This window comes from Leopardus geoffroyi, chromosome E1 (genome assembly GCF_018350155.1).
Source record: "Leopardus geoffroyi isolate Oge1 chromosome E1, O.geoffroyi_Oge1_pat1.0, whole genome shotgun sequence".
Classification (NCBI taxonomy): Eukaryota; Metazoa; Chordata; class Mammalia; order Carnivora; family Felidae; genus Leopardus; species Leopardus geoffroyi.
Window position 1 is genome coordinate 58,126,069 of NC_059330.1, and position 20,326 is coordinate 58,146,394.

A 20,326-nucleotide genomic window follows, 5' to 3' on the forward strand; every position below is an offset into this window, starting at 1 on the left:
AGGGAAGAGCTTTCCGCCACCCACACTCCCACCCTAACTCCCCCTCCTGACTCTCGATAAGAAGCCTCAGCGTGGAATCTCCTCTAGGTATGTTCAAGTAGGCCTTTCCTAAAGCGCTTCATCTCAAAGGTCACCAGAGAAATGCAAATGAAAACCACACGGAGGGATGTTTCACGCCCACTGGGACAGCTAAAATTGAAAACACTACGTGTTGGAGAGAAGGCGAGGCAAGTAGACTCGTAAAACCCCTAGGAGTACAACATGATGCAACCGTCTTAGAAAGAAAAGTTAAATGTTTCTTTTCAGTAACACAAACACCTGCCCCATGAGCCGACCATTGCTGTGGCCATCACCACTGTAACTAAGCCTGTAGTCCAGGACCTTCCACATGCACAGCTGCAGCCCTCTGCTCCCCTGACCCCCACCTTGGGAACGGTGGGTCCAGTAAGTGGCTGCTGATCACCTCCCTGCAGGATGCACAAACACTTGAGCCCACCATGCCCGGACATGGGTGCGTTCCTTCTTGCCTAAACCGCCTCTCTTTTTCTGCCCTGTTGCCCACTTGGGCTGCTGGGCTGGAGCTCAGACCGAATCCTTGTCCTTTTCAGCTTTTCCAAGCTCCCTGGCATCCAGGAGGGTCTGGCCACTGGGGGTCACTGGCGAGACTGGAGGGCAAAGGAAAGGAGTGGCCGGGCCTCTCTCTTCCACCCTTTCTGCTTGGAACAGGAGTCTCTGGCTCCCTCCAGAGATGTGCACTGTGGTTCCAGCCTTCTCCCTCCCCAGCCTGTCCCCTCCCTGGGCTCTTGTAGGACAGCCTCCAACCTCTGTCCCTCTGCCCTAGAAGTGCTAACAGCTGCCTGTTGTTGTTCTCTGGTTGGCTTCCATCAGGTTGTAAGCAATCTCTGCTTTAATCCCGTTTTTTTTTTTTTTTTTTTTAAGTTTATTTCTTTATTGAGAGAGAGAGAGAGAGTGAATGGGGGAGGGCCAGAGAGAGAGGGAGAGGGAGAGAATCCCAGGCAGGCTCTGCACGGTTAGCACAGAGCCCGATGCGGGGCTGGAACTCATGAACAATGAGATTGTGACCTGAGCCGACATCAAGAATTAGACACTTAACCGACTGAGCTACCCAGGTGCCCCAAACCCCCTCCGTTTTAAAATCTGCACAGAGTCGTTCTGGTGTTCCTGAGTGAACCCAGGCTGATACAATGACCCCAACATCCACCTTCCTGGTCCACATCCTGGTCTCATCTCTCTCCCTCCCCATGTAAATCGTCAGTCAACAAATTTTGCTAATTTTACTATTCAAATATTCCTCAAGCCACTCTCTTCCCTCCATCTAATTGCCCAAATAAAGCCCTTCTCCCTCTGCACCTGCGTTCCTGGGATGGCCAAATCCATCACTCAAACTGCCAAATAGAATAATAGAGTTGAAAGGCCTACCCGAAAACACTGTGCACCTGCCTGAACCCTTCCCTGTCACCAGAAGCTGATGGGAAAGACAAGCTCCTTCGTATGGTCTCTAATGGTCCCTGGGGGGCTGGCTACTTGCTTGCCTTTTCCTCCTTCTCCCCCAGCCACTCCCTGCCCTGGATCTCTCAGCAGAGCTGAATCCAAGCGTTGCCCCCCCCCCCCCCCCCCCCACTCCCCAGACCCTAACAAGGCTGTCTCTGTTGTAGGCTCCAACCGGTCTTTGGACTAAATTCCCTTTCCCACTTGCCCTTTTCCAACTGCCTCAGGCACCACCTCCTCCAGGAAGTCTTCCTGGATTCCCTCCATCCCTGCCATTAGGTTTGTGTTGCCTTGGGCCTGCTGCACTTTCCATTTATATATTAATTGGAATGTTCTCTGGACTTCTCCCTCCCCTACCATGACTCTTAAAGCCCTCACTATGTCTCACTCATCCGAGTGTCCCCGGGGCCTGGTTCACTGCAGATATACTGTGCATGTAAATGTTCACGAAGACCAACCAAACAGAAAATGAAATAGTGAAGATGAGACAATTGAATAATCTCTAAATCCTGAAGGAGAAAGGGAGAAAAACACTGAAAATAATAAAAATTCTCTTTTTTTTTTTTTTTTTTTTTTTAAGTAGCTTTGTGCCCAGTGCGGAGCCCAACGTGGGGCTTGAACTCAAGACTGCAAGATCAAAACCTGAGCTGAGATCAACAGTCAGACGCTTGCTTAACTGACTGAGCCACCCCGGTACCCCGAAAATATTCTTTCTTTAAAAAGTGTTTTAAATGTTTATTCATTTTTCGAGAGAGAGAGACAGAGTGCAAGTGGAGGAGGGGAAGAGAGAGGGGGAGACACAGAATCCAAAACAGGCTCCAGGTTCTGAGCTGGCAACACAGAGCCCGAGACGGGGATTGAACTCATGAACTGCGAGATCATGACCTGACCTTGTAGCAAGTAGGAGGCTTCACTGATCGAGCCACCCAGGTGCCCCTCCCCTAAAATTCTTAATTCAAAAAAAAAAAAAAAGTGTAACCAAAATGAATCAAATTAGAACTTACCTTTTAAGAAAAATGTTTATTTTTGAGAGCGAGAGAGAGCACGCACACACACACACACACACACACACACAAGCAAGCAAGTGGGGGAGGGGCAGAGAGAGGGGGAGAGAGAGAATCCCAGGCAGGCTCCACACTGTCAGTGCAGAGCCCGATGCAGGGCTTGAACCCGTGAACCAGGACATCATGACCTGAGCCCAAGTCAGACGCTTAACCACCTGAGCCACCCAGGCGCCCCAAGACCTTCCGTTTAAATCCCAGCACCACCTTGCATTGGACACTCAGACCTCCGCCACTGCCCAGGGTGCCATACGAATCAGGCTCAACTAGATTATTCTTTGCCGTAGTCTGGGCCTGCCTGGGAAGGAGGGTGGGTACTGGCCCAGGGAGCCGTGGCCAGAAGCTTCCAGTAGGGAGTTTCAGCCGTGACTAATTCTCTCCGATGCCCGGGAGAGGAAGTGACAGGTGTCACACCCAAGCCCAGGCCAGAGGCTGAGCATCTGCCGGGGCCTCCTTTGCTCCTTTTTCTGGCCGAAAGCGAAGGACTCTGAGGCTCCGGAAGGTGGTGGGGACACAGAGCGAAAGAGCCCAGGTCTCTGAATCGCCTGAGGAAGGTCACCCAACAAATGTCCCCGTTGATCTTGGCAAGAAATCCCCTCTCTTTGTTAGCTTCGGAGATGTTGGGTCTGTTTGTTACGGAATCCACAAGCACCTTGCCTGGTGCAACTTAGCTCCCAGATCGCAGGGCCCTGGGGCTGTGGGGTGCTGAGGCTGGTGCCACGCACCTGGGACCACAGCGGAGGGGGGTTCGATGCACCCGGTGTCCTTGGGGAAGTTGTCCTACAGCGACACCACGTCCTGGTTTATGCCGCACGCGTTGCGAGCACTCTCTTGCTCTCTCGAAAGTGTCCCAGTTTGGAAGATAAATTATATAGAGACGAATCTTCCAGACAATTGAATTTGGCCCTTTTTAAGTTTACAAACTATAACCCGTCACAGGCATCTTGGTGTTTTGACGTGTCTTAGCTGACACTGGGATTTTATTGTCATCCTTGCTTCAAGTCTGGCAAAAACTTGTTCTGAAAACTAACGCATGCAAAGCAAAACAAAAGCCACTACAAGGCCCTTCTTCATGCAAACGGAAGGCAAAATGTCCCCAGGAGGGAGACAGTCTGGGGGAGGGTAAGCTGCTTGTGCCAGGCTGGTGGCTGGCGGTCCTCAGGGATGCTGCGGGAGGGAGGAGGCCAGACCCCGCCTCTGCCCGGGTTCAACCCCAGCCCCAGTGCTTACTGGCCGGGTGCCCAGGAAACGGACCTCCCTATGCCTCAGACCCTTTATCTTCCAACCAAGAAGGATGAGAGCACGGGCTTCTCGGATTTGGCCCGTGTCCCCTGGGATAACGTACGTGAAGCCCTCGGTATGAATCCTGGCGTGGCATAAAATGTTAGCTTTGACCAGGATTATTATTAGAATGATTTGCTAAGCAGTTGCCCAGGGGAGTTCAGGGTCAGAGTCTCCTGAGCCTGGGGAAAGTCGCAAACATGAAAGGGTCAGGGTGTGTATGCACAAGTTCCCACAGGCTGCTCTCCTTCAGAAGGTCTGCTTCTGGGCTGGCGTCTGGGAACGTGGATTTCAGGAGGGTTCCCCCTCTTAATCTCTGATAAGAACACATCCTGGGGGGCTCCTGGCTGGCTCAGTTGGTAGAGCATGTGACTCTTGATCTCGGGGCTGTGAGTTCGAGCCCCAGCTGGGTGTGGAGATCACTTGAAATAAAATGGGGGCGCCTGGGTGGCTCAGTCGGTTAAGGGTCCGACTTCGGCTCAGGTCACGATCTCCCGGTTCGTGGGTTCAAGCCCCGAGTGGGCTCTGTGCTGACAGCTCGGAGCCTGGAGCCTGCTTCCGATTCTGTGTCTCCCTCTCTCTCTGCCCCTCCCCCGATCATTCTCTCTCTCTCTCTCTCTCTCTCTCTCTCTCTCTGCCACTCCTCTGCTCACACTCTATCTCTCAAGAATAAATATTTAAGGGGCGCCTGGGTGGCGCAGTCGGTTAAGCGTCCGACTTCAGCCAGGTCACGATCTCACGGTCCGTGAGTTCGAGCCCCGCGTCGGGCTCTGGGCTGATGGCTCGGAGCCTGGAGCCTGTTTCCGATTCTGTGTCTCCCTCTCTCTCTGCCCCTCCCCCGTTCATGCTCTGTCTCTCTCTGTCCCAAAAATAAATAAAAGTTGAAAAAAAAAATTAAAAAAAAAAAAGAATAAATATTTAAAAAGAATGAAATAAAATAATACAATAAAATAGTTTGCAAAGATTAAGAAAACTGGGATGACTGTTGAAACGGGATCACGGGTGCACAGAGTTTGTTCTATTGTTCTCTGCCTTTGAAAAAAAATTTTTTTTAATGTTTATTTAGTTTTTGAGACAGAGAGAGAGAGAGACAGAGACAGAGACAGAGCATGAGTGGCAGAGGGGCAGGGAGAGAGAGAGGGAGACACAGAATAAGAAGCAGGCTCCGGGTTCTGAGCTGTCAGCAGAGAGCCTGATGCGGGGCTCGAACTCACGGACCATGAGATCATGGCCTGGGTCAGAGTCAGGCAATCAACCGACTGACCCACCAGGCACCCCTCTGCCTTTTTCTCATGTTTGAAAATTTCCACAATAAGTGTTTTTTCCAAAGTCCCACTTGACCTACATTACATAAAACAAACGAACCGGGTAGCAATCGTGTGATGTGCTCTTTGCAAAGACCCCGTGGGGCCTCCAGAGGGCCACGCGTGCCCAGGAAGTGCATCCGCACACCACGGATGGTCTGGGTCTGTCCCCAGGCCACTCCCCTCGTTTCACCCGACAGGAAGGACAATCCACACAGTTCTGCACCAGGTGACGTGAAACGGGTGACACTTAGTGGTTAGTGACGCAGACATGGGGGCGAACTTGGTCCTCTTACCTCTTGGCTGCCCCAGGGTGGCGTCTGGAACTGTGCTCTCGCCGACCCAGCAGCAGCCGCGTAAAGCAGGGAATACACGTCTTCTGGTTTGTCCCAGGAAGATCACGTTCTGCAAGTGCGCCACGGGGTGGCTAAGGGCTCAGACAGACCATTAAAGGGTTTTCTTATGGTGACCTGGTGTGACATGAGACTTGGTTCAAGTTTAAATCACGACAAGGCCGTCTTTCCCGGCTCGAAGGAGAGTGGGTGCGGGGAGGGAGGGGAACCTGCGGGGAAAAAAAGAGCCTTGGAGAGGAACTACAATGTATGGTCCTTATGAGGATCCTGATTCACACCAGGGGACCATAAAAAAGCATCCTATGGGACCATCGGAGATGTCTGAACACTGATACAAGCACATACCAATTACGTTTTTAGGGTGTGGTTAAAATATTCCGGAACTGTGCTCCTTTTTCATTTTTTAAAAAAAACTTTTTGCTTTTATTAAAAAAAAATTTAATATTCATTTTTGAGAGAGAGAAAGAGAGGGAGCTGGGGAGAGGCAGAGAGAGAGGGAGACACAGAATCGGAAGCAGGCTCCAGGTTCCAAGCTGTCAGCATAGAGTCGGACGCGGGGCTCGAACCCACGCACCGTGAGATCACGACCTGAGCCGAAGTCAGATGCTTAACCGATTGAGCCACCCAGGCGCCCCGGAAATGTGTTTAAAATAGTCCTTATTTTTAAAAGACACGGACTGAAGCATTTACAGGTGACACTGTTTCACACCTGGAATTTTCCTGATGACCTCAAGTGGGGTGTGCGGGGTGTGGACATGGGCGAAGAAGGAGGACAAGGGGCAGGAGGTGCTCCCCGTTGAGGACGCGAGATGGGCACGGGGCTCTGCTCTGTGTGCTGCATAGCATAGCAAGTGGGGTGCGTCTGCTAGATGAACAAAGGGCCTGTGTCATGCGCTCTGCCCCTTGGCCAATTTCAAATCATCTTTACCACCGTCTGCCCCGTCCCTGCTGAGTTACCCCACGTTCTCCTCTGAGCACCCAGCCCTCTGTTTCTCTCGCAGACGAAGCACCCTCCCCCCTTCCACGGGAGCGACTCCTTTGGAGGTGTCGGGGCTGGTTCTTACGCCAGAACGTCGGATACAGCCACACGGACAGAGCCAACGTTCTTGATAATACTGTTTATTGTCCATTGACCGAGCGATCACTCAAGAATGATACAAAGCATCGGAGACATGCGCAGTCTGCTTGTCAACGTTCAACAGCTCTTACGTGTTCCCAGCACAGGAAGGTCTCAGACTTCATATTCCAGCAAAAACACATTGCCCAAAAATTAAAAAAACAAAAAAAACAAAAAAACAACAAAACCAAAAAAAAAAAAACAACAACAACAAAACAAAACCAAGCAAAAACAAACACAATCAAACAAAGCTTTAAATTATGGCAGCAAGTCCGATATTTCTTAATACTTATCAAGCAAAGATTTGAAAATAACTACAATGTAAACTTCATTTTAAATATTTTGAGTTGCTTGAATGCAGACAAGAATGGTGGGAGGAACGAGCAGTGCTTAGAACATAACACATAAATTAGACAATGCCGAATGGAGAGCCTTCTCGAACTACATACATGTTGCAATTATTTACTCTGACGGTATTTGCGTGGCTTTGTCTCTTGGCTGCCACCGGGCACTTCATCTTGATTGTTTTTTGTTTCTGTTTCTGTTTCCCCGCTCAGCATGGCTAGAAGAACCAACGTGTGTGGATTAAGCAGAAAGGCCATGTTTTAGAACCAACCTACTCAAAGATCTTTTACTTTGTCACGACTTGAACCAGAGAACAAAAAGGTAGCAAATGGAAAAAGCAACCATACTCAAAGAAGGAAACAGAAGATCTGAAGGAATCCACCATCAAAGGCTATGCTTTCCATTCTGGGTCAAATGCTTCCACGATGCAGAAACCTTAACCAAAAAAAAAAAAAAAAAAAAAAAAAAAAAAGTGCAACTCTAACACCTACCAAGGGTAATAAAAAACACAGCACAGGAATGATTACAACTGATGTCAGAAACAAACCAAGACATTTAAAAAATCAGCAGAAACAGGAGTAAATGTTACATATGATAACACCATACAGGAAGCAAACGGGGGTGGGGTGTTATATTGATTGGAGGGGTCTGGTGTTCTCGTATATACTGCAATCACGTGGACTGGTCCATTATGACATCTTACAAACTCTCTATCACTGCACAGCATGAAAGCACCCTTGGAACGAGGGCGGATTCCTGGGTATTCTAGTCTGCCCTAGAAAGGGAAGTCATCAAAATCTATGCTGACCAGGTCCCAGCAGGCATGGGACCGACATGCCGCTTGGGGCGGGGGGGTGGTCAGGAGTCTTAGGGGTGTTTTGGGGTCACCGCAGAACAGAGCAGGCTTAGAACGTGGTGACTTTGGAAGCATTCTGCAGAGGGACCATTCACCGGCCGACAGACTTCGGTTTTAGTGCACGCGCGTGCACTTCCCCAATTCGCGTGGCCAACTCGGCACGGGTCATCTTGACAACACAAGGAGGAAGGAAAAGATTGCCTTTATTGTTACTGAGAGATTTCTGCCTGCGTTAACCCCTATTTTATGGGCAGCAGAAAGCCACGGGTAGAGGACAGGTTTTCTAGTCCCCTACGATGTTTTGTTTTGTTTTGTTTTCCAACTGAGAGCGCCAACAGGACAAACAGAAGTACGAGTTGGTACAGCTGTCGCTTGGGTTCACGTATTATCTGAGAATTCGTCTTTAGGAGCGTGAGGTGTTGGCCACAGCATCCGGAGGCCCAGCAGGGGACCCACCGAACCCACCCCCCGTCCATTTCCCCCTTCCCGGCAGGCCCGGCTAACTTCACTCACAGGAATCCGTGCACAGCCCGGCGAACGTCTGTCTTTGAGGGAGGTCACACCCGCCCGGGAGGGGCTCTGCGGTGTGTGTGTGGGGGGGGGCACAGCCAGCCCAGTGCGCCGGGCGCACGTGACCCCTCGCAAAGCCGACGTGCGCCACTCACCTGTGCGCTCGAGGCCGGGACGAGGAGGGGGAAGCCGGAGGGACTTCGGACGCCTGGGAGTAAACTGTAAGGGCGGCCGTGAGTCCCCCCGGTGCCTGCCCTCAGGGCAGAATGCGACAGACTCCCCCAGAGTTGGGGTGTGGGGGGGGGGGCGGGCAGGACTGAAGCTGAAGCTTGTCGCCCACGCCGCAAAGGCCCTGGAGCGTGGCTCTCACTGCAATTCTGCTGATCATCAGGGTCAGCGGGGCTCCTGCAGGAGGAAGCCACTGGTCCAGGGCTCCTCCTGTACTTATGGGAGCCCGTGATGGGCACCGAGGAGGCCGGGGCACTTGCAAAGGGTGGGGACTGCCACCCTGGGGCCAGAGGCGTGGAGGCTGCAGGAAACGAGGGACATGCCCCTCTCAGGACGAAAGGGACCTGGTAGGCCTGCTACACAGTCTTGCAACGACCCTCGAAAGTTTCTGCAAAACGCACGTTCCCAGGCTCTGCCCTGACCAGGCCTGGGCGACTCCTAAGTGCTGTCTGCTCAGTGTTTGTGACAGTGGCCGGGCCGTGCGTCCCACTCCCGTCCGCACCCGAGGGTGGGAGGCCGGGACGCACGCCGCCCAGGCTGGCGGATGGAGCGTGGGACCGCAACCATGTTTGTAAAGGGGAAGTGGGGGGGGGGCGGGAGGAGAATCACACCAATATAGACCCGCTCGGATGACTATTTTATTCATGCTGCTTCCGGGAAGGGATGTCAGAGCTGGACCAGTCTAAACTCTTGGAGGCTCTTCCGTTGGCCAAAGGGGATGCTGTTGGCCTGCTTACGGGTCCTCGATATCGAGAAATTCCTGCTTGGGGGGCGCCGCGCCGCGGTACCACGCACACGAGCCGTCGCTTCTCTTGATGCAGGCGAAGAACTTGGCCTGATGTCCGTTGATGTTCTTCTCCGTGACCCAGTCCATCCAGAGACATTCGTCCGGAGACGAGATGTAGCACGGGATCATGGGGCAGCGCGTGATCTAGGAAGAGGGCGCGGGGGCGGACTCGGTCAGGGGCCGAGGCCGCGCAAGGTGGCGCGTCCAGAACGTAGCCAACGCGCCTGGCCGAGCAACCGGGACTAGAGTTGAACCTGCCCCATCAGTGCCCCGCCCCCTCCACTTGCTAAGCAGCTGCAGGCACCTGCCTGAAGCAGGGACAGGGCCGGGGGCGGGGGGGACCCTTGTGCATGGTGTCTGCGCCCCCAGATGCTGCAGGAGCGTGACCTTCCAGCTTCGGGCTAGCCCCACCCTCCTGGGAGCTTAACAACAACAAAGGGTCTTAAATTTTCCGGAGCGAGGTGCCAGTCAAATAAAAAGGATGCCGCTAGCTTTGGGGCGCCTGGGTGGCTCAGTCGGTTGAGCGTCCAACCCTTGGTTTCAGCTCAGGTCACGATCCCACGGTTTCGTGAGTTCAAGCCCCACATCAGGCTCTGCTTGCGAGGCTCATTCTGTCTCCCTCTCTCTCTGCCCCTCCCTGCTCATGCGGTCTCTGTCTCTGCCCTCCCCCCCCCAAAAAAACTTTAAAAAAAGGATGCTATCTTGCTCTCAAGCGTGTGTGGGCTTTGAGGGGGTCGGCAAGCAGCATTTTGGTGGAGGAACAAGAGTCTACGAGAGGGAAAGGATGGAATTCAGTTTTGATTTCACGCCGGGCACTGGGGGTTCTGCTCCACGTATGCAAGGCTGCGGGTCGGAATTTGTATTTTGAATGAGCTCAGGAATAGGTTAGCGACGACGGTGTGCCAGTAAGCACTGGGCCAACCGGCTCGTCCCGATCCCTGCTGCTCTCCGGCCCCAGACTCACTTCCGGTGGCAGAGGGGCCCTGGTGCCCGCGGTGTTTCCTGCGCTGGGGCTGGGGGCGGGGGCACTGGGGTGCAGGGCGGCGGGACGGACGGGATGCAGGCCTGGGGATGTCACCGCGTACAGGTGCATCTGACATGAGCGCGGCTGCAGCTGGGCTCGGCACAGCCTCTGTGCTGCTTCCAAGAAGGGGGGCTGGGACATTCTTTCCCTGTTCTCCCCACAGAATCCCTCCCCCTGGGAGGCTCTCCTTCCTGGAAGCCATAGGCCAGGTGGCTAGACAGCCCCGACCTCCCGCGGATCCCTCTGCAGGGGCACGCCTCGGGGATCTGTCCCCGGCCAGACAGCCTCGCTGGTGGAGAGACCGTGCCCCCCCCCCACGGCCCCGTCCTAAGGACCTCGTGGACTGAGAAGCCAGGGATCAAAGCCCAGCGGTCTCCCTGGAGACGGAGGTGATGCAGTAAAGGCCCCAAAGAAGGAGGCACCGGCTTACCTTGCACTCACAGCCCATCTGGTACCTGTGGTTCAGGCTCTTCTTCTGGGTGGTGCTCAGGGTGTCCCAGGGCACGATGAAGTCACAGAGGGTGATGTGCAGCTTGCCGTTCCCCTCGGCCTTTCCTGGGGACACAGGGATCACCACGCTCAGGGCAAGATACACGTCCTCCTCCTGCCCATCTCCTGCACCTCAGCGTGGCTGGGGCGCAGGCAACTTTACTACTGACAAATACCGAGTGTCATGGCCTGTGTCGTGTCTCCTCCCACATCCCTGTGTCGAAGCCCTAATCCCCCAGCACCTCAGGATGTGCATTTGGAGCCTTCCCAGGGGTCATTAAGTTACATGAGGTCACAAGGCCCCCCCCCCCCGCCCCATAAGAACAGTGTCCTGATAAGAAGAGATCCAGACAGACGCGTACAGAGGGACGAGCAGGTGAGGCCACGGGGGGCAGGTGGCCCTGCCCCCGCCTGGATCTCGGACTCCCAGCCCCCAGGTCTGCGAGGAAACCAATCCCTGTTGGGGAAGCGGCCTCACGGCAGCCCCAGTGGGCTACTCCACCGTGGGTCGCTTGCTCTGAGTATAAAAGGGACGTGCGCTCGCCGTGGAGCACAGAACAGCACAACGGGAAAAAAACCTCCCGTTTCCATCACAGCTAACGCTTTGACGCATTTCCTTCCAATATCCTTTCATGCCCGTGGATGTGCACAGAAAAAATCACGCCGCATGCAGACCATACTGTTTCCTGCTTGTTTGTTTGGTTTTTTTCAGACATTTCCTCCATCTGATGAGGAACCTGTCTACCTGTCTGGGTTTTTCTACCACGAATGGCAAAACCTTGGAATCTCACGGAATTGGGAATCCGCTCCAAACTCCCTTCCCTGGGGGCGGGGGGGGGGGGGGGATGAGGCACTCTTTGTCTCTCATACCTCAGGCTCTTGGTTCTGCCCCTCCCTTCCTCTGCTGAAGAGTTCACGGGGACGGCCTTGGCCTTAGCCAAGCAAGAGACAAAGGCAGGCAAGCGAATTTTGGCGAATGACAGAACGTAAGGAGGGCTCGGGAGGTCGTTTCAAGTTCCGGCCCTGTGACCGCAATGGCATCGCGTCACGACGCACAAGTGCCCGGCGACGAGCGGCGGAGCCTGGCAGAGGGCAGGGGGAGGCTCCCCGGGGGGCAGACGGGAGCCTCGGGGGGCACCCTGGGCACACCGCACTGGGCAAAGCTCCGGTACATCCAACATAACGACCTCAGGCACAACACTGGGCGCAGAGAGAACCCGCTGACAGACACGTAGTTGAGTGACTAACGCGGCTTGTCGACTGCGGCGAGTAAATGCCACCGCGATCTCTGGCCAGGGGAGACGCGGGTCGGCTCGCCCGAGGCTGCAAGCGGCACGGGGACAGCCGGTGCACCAGGTGGGTTGCAGGAGGCACTCCCTGCACACGCGAATTCGGACACTCTGACCTCTGTTTTGACGGCTCCCCTGACTCTTGGGAGCCCTGTTCTCCCTTGTGTCTGTTTGCACTTGACATTCTAGGTGAAGGACGGAATCAACAAGCAGGACTGCCACTGCAGCATTCATTGTGACTCCCAACAAGTAACAAAGAGAAGTGCTTGGGTGGTTCTAAGTACTTTAGAAATAGGTATCTGGGGCAGCTCTGTCGGTTGAGCATCCGACTTCAGCTCAGGTCATGATCTCGCAGTTCGTGAGTTCGAGCCCCGCATGGGGCTCTGTGCTGACACTGCGGAGCCTGCTTGGTATTCTCTCTCTCTCTCTCTCTCTGCCCCTTTCCTGCTCTTTCTCAAAATAAATAAGCAAACAAAAAAATAAGTGTTTGGCTTTTCTCCCCTACTTTCTAGGAGTCCAGAGCAGCTAAGGAAGGGAGAAACAGACAGATGGCAAGTAACTTTCATTCCCGTCTCCTGGCTTCTCCTGGCATGCATGGCCCACGCAGGGAGGTACACCGTGGCCCTCCCCTGGCCCAGCCGGGTCGTTCTTTACAGACAGGCTGGGCCCGTGCTGGCTCTGCCCTCCCAACTTCTACAGGGATGTCTGCTGTCTTGCTTGGCTGGCATCAGCGTCCCACTTCCTGCCGCTTTTCGCCGTCCTTTTTTTTTTTTTTTTTAATGTTTATTTATTTCTGAGACAGAGCACCCATGGGGGAGGGGCAGAGAGAGAAGGAGACACAGAATCGGAAGCAGGCTCCAGCCTCTGAGCTGTCAGCACAGAGCGTGACACGGGGCTCGAGCTCGTGAACTGCGAGATCACGGCCTGAGCCAAAGTCGGACGCTCAACGGACTGAGCCACCCAGGCGCCCCCATTGTCTGTCTTCCCTGGTGACCTGTTCACCACGAATTCGAGCTTCCGCCAAGACTAGGGCATGGAAGGACACGCGGTGCAATGCAAACTGCCTGTCTTCTGTGGCCCTGGTTACGGGGATACCAGTGACCTCGGACGTCGGGTATAAAGTCCAGCAGCATCTCCGGATCTTAAAAGGACACCCTTTTGGTACAGGGACGGGTACCAAGACTTGGGCGGGCACGCGTGATGTGCCCGTCTGTCACATTCTACTACATCTGCCTTGGAAAAACACACAGTCCTTTCGGACTGGAGAGGAAGACAGGAATTAATTAAAATTTGTAACTGAGGACCGTACCCTTTTTTTTCCTCTCGGAGGAGAGGACCGCAGAAGAAAATTACAGGGCCCGTTCTAGAACAGTTCCCGCACACGAGTGTCTCATGGTGCCCGGCTCAACACGTGAACTTGAATCATCAGCCCGAGAGGAGGTGGGCTGCTTCGGGCCGGCTGAGTTGTCTGCTGCGCCCCGTGATTTCTGGGTGGCCCATCCTGACCCCAGGAGGACGAGATGGAGAGCCTGTGCTCAGAAAGTGAACAAGACTGGATCCAGAGCTATCTCACCGAGCTGGGGAAGAAATCAGATGAGCGAGGCCCCGCCTGTCAAGGGTGGGCCAGCTGCTGCCAGAAGTGCCTTTTGTGGCTCTCAGGCCATCAGGAAATTGCAAACTAAAAATCAATTAAAAATAAGTAGAGGGGCCCCTGGGGGGCTCCATCGATTGAGAGTCCGACTTCGGCTCAGGTCATGAGCTCGCGGTTCGTGAGTTCGAGCCCCGCGTCGGGCTCTGTGCGGACAGCTGGGAGCCTGGAGTTGCTTCGGATTCTGTGTCTCCCTCTCTCTGCCCCTCCCCCACTTGTGCTCTGTCTCTCTCTCTCTCTCTCTCTCTGTCTCTCTCTCTCAAAAATAAACAGACATCAAAAATAAATTTTAAAAACCCAGCTTCATTCGGACACAGAAGCCTCGTCCTTTCAGAACAAAATAAGCAGACTCTCCTATGAGGTCCCCCAAAATAACACAAAGTAACCACTAGCAAAAGAACCACCACAACGCTGTCATGTGCACCTCGGCTCTCGTTTTGGACCCACGCTTTCCAGGCAGCCACGCGGCTTCCTCGCACTCTTCCCGGTCAGTGGGACGGGGACACGACATGCCAGGGCTCCTGACTGCTGGACAGGATCCGCCTTCTGGGCTGTCCCCACTGCTGTCCCCCACTGCCCGTCCTCAGGGAGTAAAGGGCAATGCCCAGGTCCTCGGAATCGCTGGGCAAGCAGCAGGCCTGACCACAAGGGGCTCCGGGAGAGGAGAGTCATGTCCGCAGAGCCCCTGCGTGAGGGAGGGGACCGACCTCGGCTGCTGGGGCTCAGCCCTGCTGTGTGCGTGCTCTGTCTCTCTCTCAAAAATAAACAAACGTTAAGAAAAAATGCTGCTGCCAGGGCCACACCCCGGGAGATTCTGCTTGACCCGGCCTGCGGTGCTCCTTGGGCACCAGGGCCGGTAGCCAACCCCCCCGGGAATTCTCGCACTCGGTGCGGGGGAGGGGCCGCTGGCTTAGAGGCTGGGCAGCGAGACCTCCACAGCCTGGACCCGACCAACGAAACGGCAGAGTGTGAGAGCCCGGCGCGGCGCGGGTGTGCGGAGAAGTGCCCAACACCCTACCCCCCGCCCCGGCACAGCATCAGCATCTGCCCAAAAAAGTCTGCACCCTAGACATACCCCAATGTCAAGCGACCAACAAGCCACCAAGCAGAACCTAACAACTGGTGTGGGGAAGCGGGTTCAGGCACACGCCCCCGGACCTGGGCCACGGGGTTCGTCTACTCGGTTTTCCTCATCTGTAAAATGGGGATCACGGCAGTGCCTTCCTCATAAGGGGTCGTAAGGATCGGACGGAATCTGCACGAAAAGCTTTTAGAGCCCGCCAGGGCCAGGAAAGGGGCGCCACGATTTCCGGTCGCAGGGAGACAGTGGAGACGTGCGTGAAGCCAGGCCTAGGTCACCTTCCCACCCAGGAGCCCCCGCCCGGAGGGGACCCTGGCCCGCCCTCCTTCCAGCAGCTCTGGAAGCTCTGCAGTTTGGGCGGCTGCCTCTAGAGGGCGACGTGAGGAGACGCGGGGTGAGGCGTGTAGGTTAAAGCCCTGCTCCACCCGATGCGGGAACCTGGAAACCGTGGACCTGTCAGGGCGCCGAGTTCCCGCCACCATGCAAGGTTCTGTCTCCTTTGCCTTCTCTCCAGGGCTTATTTTGCTCATCATAAAAGCAATAGATGTCACTCGTAAAAATTTAGCGAGCATAGGGAAGCATGAAAAAGGAGACAGGCCTGAGGCTGACTGTCCCCCTGCACCTGCTGACCTGGGTCTCTAACAGCCGCCCCTGGGCACCCGCACCACGTGTTCTGTGCACCTGCCCGGCCCCGCCGTCCCCTGCCTCGCCGTGACAAGCACAGTCAGGAAGGTCTCCGCTTCGTGATTTTGTCCCCATCCCTCTCTCTCCGATTGACTTTATTTTTCTCATCGGAAAAACAGTAGATGCCGCCAATGTAAAATGGTGCAGCTGCTTTGGAAGACAGTCTGGCAGCCCCTCAAATGCTTAAACGTAGTCACCATATGCCCTGGAATTCTACTCCCACGTACCGGCCCAAGAGAAATGAAAACACCGCTACGCGGACACCTGATCACGGGTGTGAACGGCAGCCTCGTGCCTAAGCGCAAAGGTGGAGACAACCCCAGCGTCCACGACAGACCGCGGTCTGCTCGGCCATAGAAAGGGGACAAGTTCTGATTCATGCTACAACCTGGACGGAGCTGTGAAACGACCCCATGGAGTGAGGGACGTCGCGCACGAAGGACCACGCATATTCTGTGATTCCATTCAGAAGCCTCTGAAACAGGGAAACCCACGGAGTCATGAAGTAGACTGGGGGGTGCTGCAGCTGGGGGAGGAGCGTGGGGGGGGGGGCGGCCAGGAAGGTAAAACCGCGAAAGGGTACGGAGTTCTCTCCGACGGTGGCTGCGGTTGCCCATCTTGATGACGGAGGTATCACACCAGTGAATGACGCCCTTTGAACGGTGAGTTGTATGGTGTGTGAGTTCTAGCTCAAGAAAACCTAAACTATAATAGATGCTCATAAGAAAACGTTTAGGGGACTCCTGGGTGGCTCAGTCGGTTGAGCACCTGACTTTGGCTCGGGTCGCGATCTTGCAGTCTGTGAGTTCGAACCCCACGTCTGGGCTCTGTGCTGACGGTGCGGAAGCCTGCTTGGGATTCTCTCTCTCCCCCTCTCTCTCTGCCCTTCCCCGGCTCGTGTTCTCTCTCTCTCTCAAAATACATAAATAAACTAAAAAAAAAAAAAAAAAAAAGAAAGAAACGAAAAAAATGAAAAAAAAAAAAAAAAGGAAAAAGGATGAGCAGAGTCGCCGCACAGGTCAAGGACCTCATAACATCAGCAGATTTAACACAAGGTCTCAACCCCTCTCCGCCTCCCGCCCAGCCACGAGTGCCTCCGGCATCTCGCGCACGACTCCCCCTCAGGAGCAAAACGCAAACCCTCTCACCTCCTGGTGTCTGCCCGACCGCAGATTCCCCGTGGACACTGGTTTACCGTGTCTCCCCATGAAGCCACACTGGATCCCCCGTTCTGGGGGGCAAGTGAGAATCCACCAGGAATTCGCAGACGGGAAAGGGCAGGGAGGCCCAGAGACCTCGGGACGGCCTCTCGGCGTCAGGACCCGGGACTCTGTCCCGCCTCGTGGTTTCGCCAGGTCCCACCCTGGAGACGCGGCCCTGGACGGTCCCTGACAACGTTCCAGGGCATATCCACACACACACCTGCAATGAGATATTCCTTCTTCCCTCCGATGTCCAGAGAGACCCCGCACACAGCAGAGGAAGGAGCCGTGTAGATAAACTCTATGTCCTTGTCAGGTCCTTTGAACATCTGGGAAGACAAGGATAAGGAAACGTGAGGAGAGCCGGTCCGCACAGCTAACAAGGTCCGGGTCCCACGCGTAACATCCTGGGGAGGGGCCGCTCGACCTGCACCTGTGGTACCACCAGCATGGGAAAGGGGGGCAGAAGGTTCTAGTGAGCTAGAAGGTGGCCATTCCCGCTGCAGACTGATTCTCTGGAGACACTCCTCACGTAGTGTGGCAGCTATCAGCACGCTGGGCGTGACTCTTGTCACCTGGAGGAAACCGTCTCGGACGCCCGACTCTCCCTACCACCGACAAGGTCATTTCGGAATCTCCGGGGAGAGGCCCGTGTATCTCCAGGTGGTTCTCACCCGTCGTGGAGGGACACCCCGCGGTGCACTGCCAGGAATTTGGGTCAAGCGTTGGCTGCGTGATGGGGCCCCGGGGCGGGACTGCACCCTTGCAATTAGGATGCGACTCCCCGGGGCCGATGGGGTTTGACTTCTCGCCTGCGGATCTACTGACTGACCTACTGAACGCGCCTGCAGCCCACGTGGAGGGGGGTGCACTGTTCCCCGGGAGGAGGTGACACAGGCAGAACCCACCACAGCCAGGGGTTCCTGTGGCCCCACCAGGGGTGGTGACAGGCAGGGACGTGAGTGTGCACCGAGGACAGTCCCCCACCCCGGCCGTGGGGCGCAGCCCAGGGGGCGCCCTCGGGCTTCGGGCACCTCACCAGGATTTTGCTGGGCCTAAATCAGAGTCAACAGCGTTGGTTTTGGGGGACAGGATGGGGGGAGGAGGGGCTTTCAACAAGCAAACGCCAATGGAATAGGGTCATCTCAATGTCATGATAAACCGGCTTTGAGACAGCTCGTCCCACCCACGCCAGGAAAGGTTAGGCCGATGGTGACGACAACACGCTCTATTAATCACCAAAGGACAAGAATTGTTCTTCGGTGTCGACACCGGCCTTTTCACGATGCCTCAATGAGGTCTCAGGAACAGAGACGCTCTCTCTCCCGCTCATGGCACACGCCCTCTTAACTGCCACAGATGCAGCGAATAAGCATTTCATTGACCTTCTGATAACGTTTCCGGCTAAAAATAACATTTTTGTAACGAAGTTAAATATGCACGGCTACAACTCCCACCTTGACAAAGCCCTTTCTCCAGCTACAGCCTAGAATCTCCTTCTCTCCCGCAGACCGAGTTAGCTACTGTTGCCAACGATCACGATCACGGTCCTCCAGGGCTGGTCCTGTCTTTCCAAGCCCCGCCCTCTGCCCCGTCTCCCCTCAAATACGGGCTCCTTGCCCTTGAACACGAACACACGTTCCGAAAAAACTACGCATTGCCCCCCACCCCCTGCATCTGTCCGCCCCTCTGCCACCCGGCCGATGTTCCTCTCCGTCACCGGCCGGGCTACGGTCTCCATCCTTCCTTCACGTTCCCTTGCAAGAAGCTGGCTCCCACCACACCTGCCCAGAGGACTCCTTCCTTCCTCTTAGAATTTAAAGCTCACCAGGCAAGACTAGAGCCCACAGCACAGTGTGGGGGGAAATGAGGCCTCCCAGACGCAACGACCAAGGTCTCCTGGCTTCGAACCTCGCCCTAGCTCAGCCGAGGACAGGCACCCGTGGAATGGTCCATAGAAACTCTGGCACACTTGCTGATAACGCTGAGGGCCTGCCCCGAATTTACGACCCATCACAAGGAAGAGGACACATTTTTGAAGTAACCAAGTCGACGGAACGCAGCAGGTCCACACGACTTTTCAGGCATTTACGGATAAGGAAAATCAGATCGACTTGTGGCTCGAAGCCCTTAGGTCTGCTCCACGGGGGCCGCACTGCATTCCCCGAGACCCCGGGGCACCTCCTCATGGTTTCCCGCCTCTGGGGGCGGGGGGGGGGGCCCAACCTTGCTCCCAACCTTCCCGCTGCTCTGCCCAGTGGGGCAGCCTGGTGACAGTCTCCCTTACCTTTATCTGCTTGATCTCATACTGAATCCGCTTGATGGGGTTGCCGTAGATGTCGTTCCCGGAGTCTACTTCCTTTACGCTGACCGCTTTGGCCCTAATCACTGCAAAATAAAGACACGGAGGTGAGGAGAGTCCTCCCTGTGCCGTCCTGGCTCTGAGCAGGGGTGAGGGGCTGCAGGGAGGCGGGAGGCAGGGGGCAAGATGACCCCAGCCCTTAACATGGCACCGGACCCCTCCCAAGCTCAGCGGGGAGGGTCAAGAGGTAAAGCCTTAAGAGCCCCCCTTCTGGTCCCAAGAATCGGTCCACGGGAGCCAGAAGCAGAAGCCCGATCTCTCGCGACCAGTGGGGTTACTGGTAGGCACCGATGTGGACAAAGCGCTTTGTTGAGGTCACGCCTGAGTGCTCTGGGGCTTTTGCAAATTCTCTCCACTGTGTATGCAGGTGGCTGGGGAAGCAGATAAGCAAATTAACTGGTCCGCAATCATCATTGTGCAGCTAAGATGGGGAGCCTCCTACCACCCAGCCTCCGTCCGCAGCCTACTGGCAAACAGGCTTTTTTTTCCAGGCTGAAGGCAGGAGAGTAACAGCCTCCCCAAGAGGCCTTGTCGTGTTTAGGATTGGGCGGGGCGGAGGGGGGGGTGGTCTTCGATCTGAAGAGTCTATCCCCTATGGCTAATCTGTCCTAAAAGTGTCCCTGAAAGATGTCCTGTGGCTGACTCTCCTTGATAACGACACAGGTTCTACAGGGAGCACGACAGAGGAAGGGTCGGAGCGCTTTACCCGCCAAAGGGTATCGAACCGGGTGAGGAGGCAGTCACGGGCATCCCGGCCGACATACGGGGCCGCTGCCACGGAAGGAGCCCCCATGGAAGGAAAATGACCCCAGACTGGGACACAAGGTGAAGGAGAGGGAAGAGGCCGGGCTGGGAAGGTTCTGGAGTGTTTGCAAGAGCCCGAGGCTCGTGGGCCGTGCCCCCCACACGGCCTCCTCCTAGCAAGGCAGGCAGAGCCCGGGCCCCAGCCCGTGCCCCGACAAGGTGAGGTGGGCAGTTCCCGTGTCATTTGGGCAGAGCCCTCCCCTTCCCCATTTTGACCCCTATCAGCTGGTGGCACGGCCTGTTTTAAGAGCTTTAAATGCTTTGGCCTCCACAACTCATCTGTGCAGGGTCACCCGCTAATGGGATGTGAGCAAGACAGAGAAAGAAGGAACAGACAGGACCGGGCACCAAGGCGCCTCTGTTCTCCACCCGCGGGTGGGCAGCTCGGATCT

General features: G+C 55.3%; 1 protein-coding gene across 1 annotated transcript in view; it reads right to left on the minus strand.

The window, feature by feature from the left end:
- Positions 1-6,611: 6,611 nt before the first annotated feature.
- Positions 6,612-20,326, minus strand: part of TIMP2 (TIMP metallopeptidase inhibitor 2) — a 48,111-nt gene continuing 34,396 nt past the window's right edge. The window contains exons 2-5 of the mRNA XM_045489744.1: positions 19,056-19,156; positions 16,989-17,097; positions 10,806-10,930; positions 6,612-9,495 (exon numbers count right to left, since the gene is read on the minus strand). Coding sequence (XP_045345700.1) covers positions 9,298-9,495; positions 10,806-10,930; positions 16,989-17,097; positions 19,056-19,156 — 533 coding nt within the window. The 3' untranslated portion in view covers positions 6,612-9,297. The remainder of the gene's footprint in view (positions 9,496-10,805; positions 10,931-16,988; positions 17,098-19,055; positions 19,157-20,326) is intronic.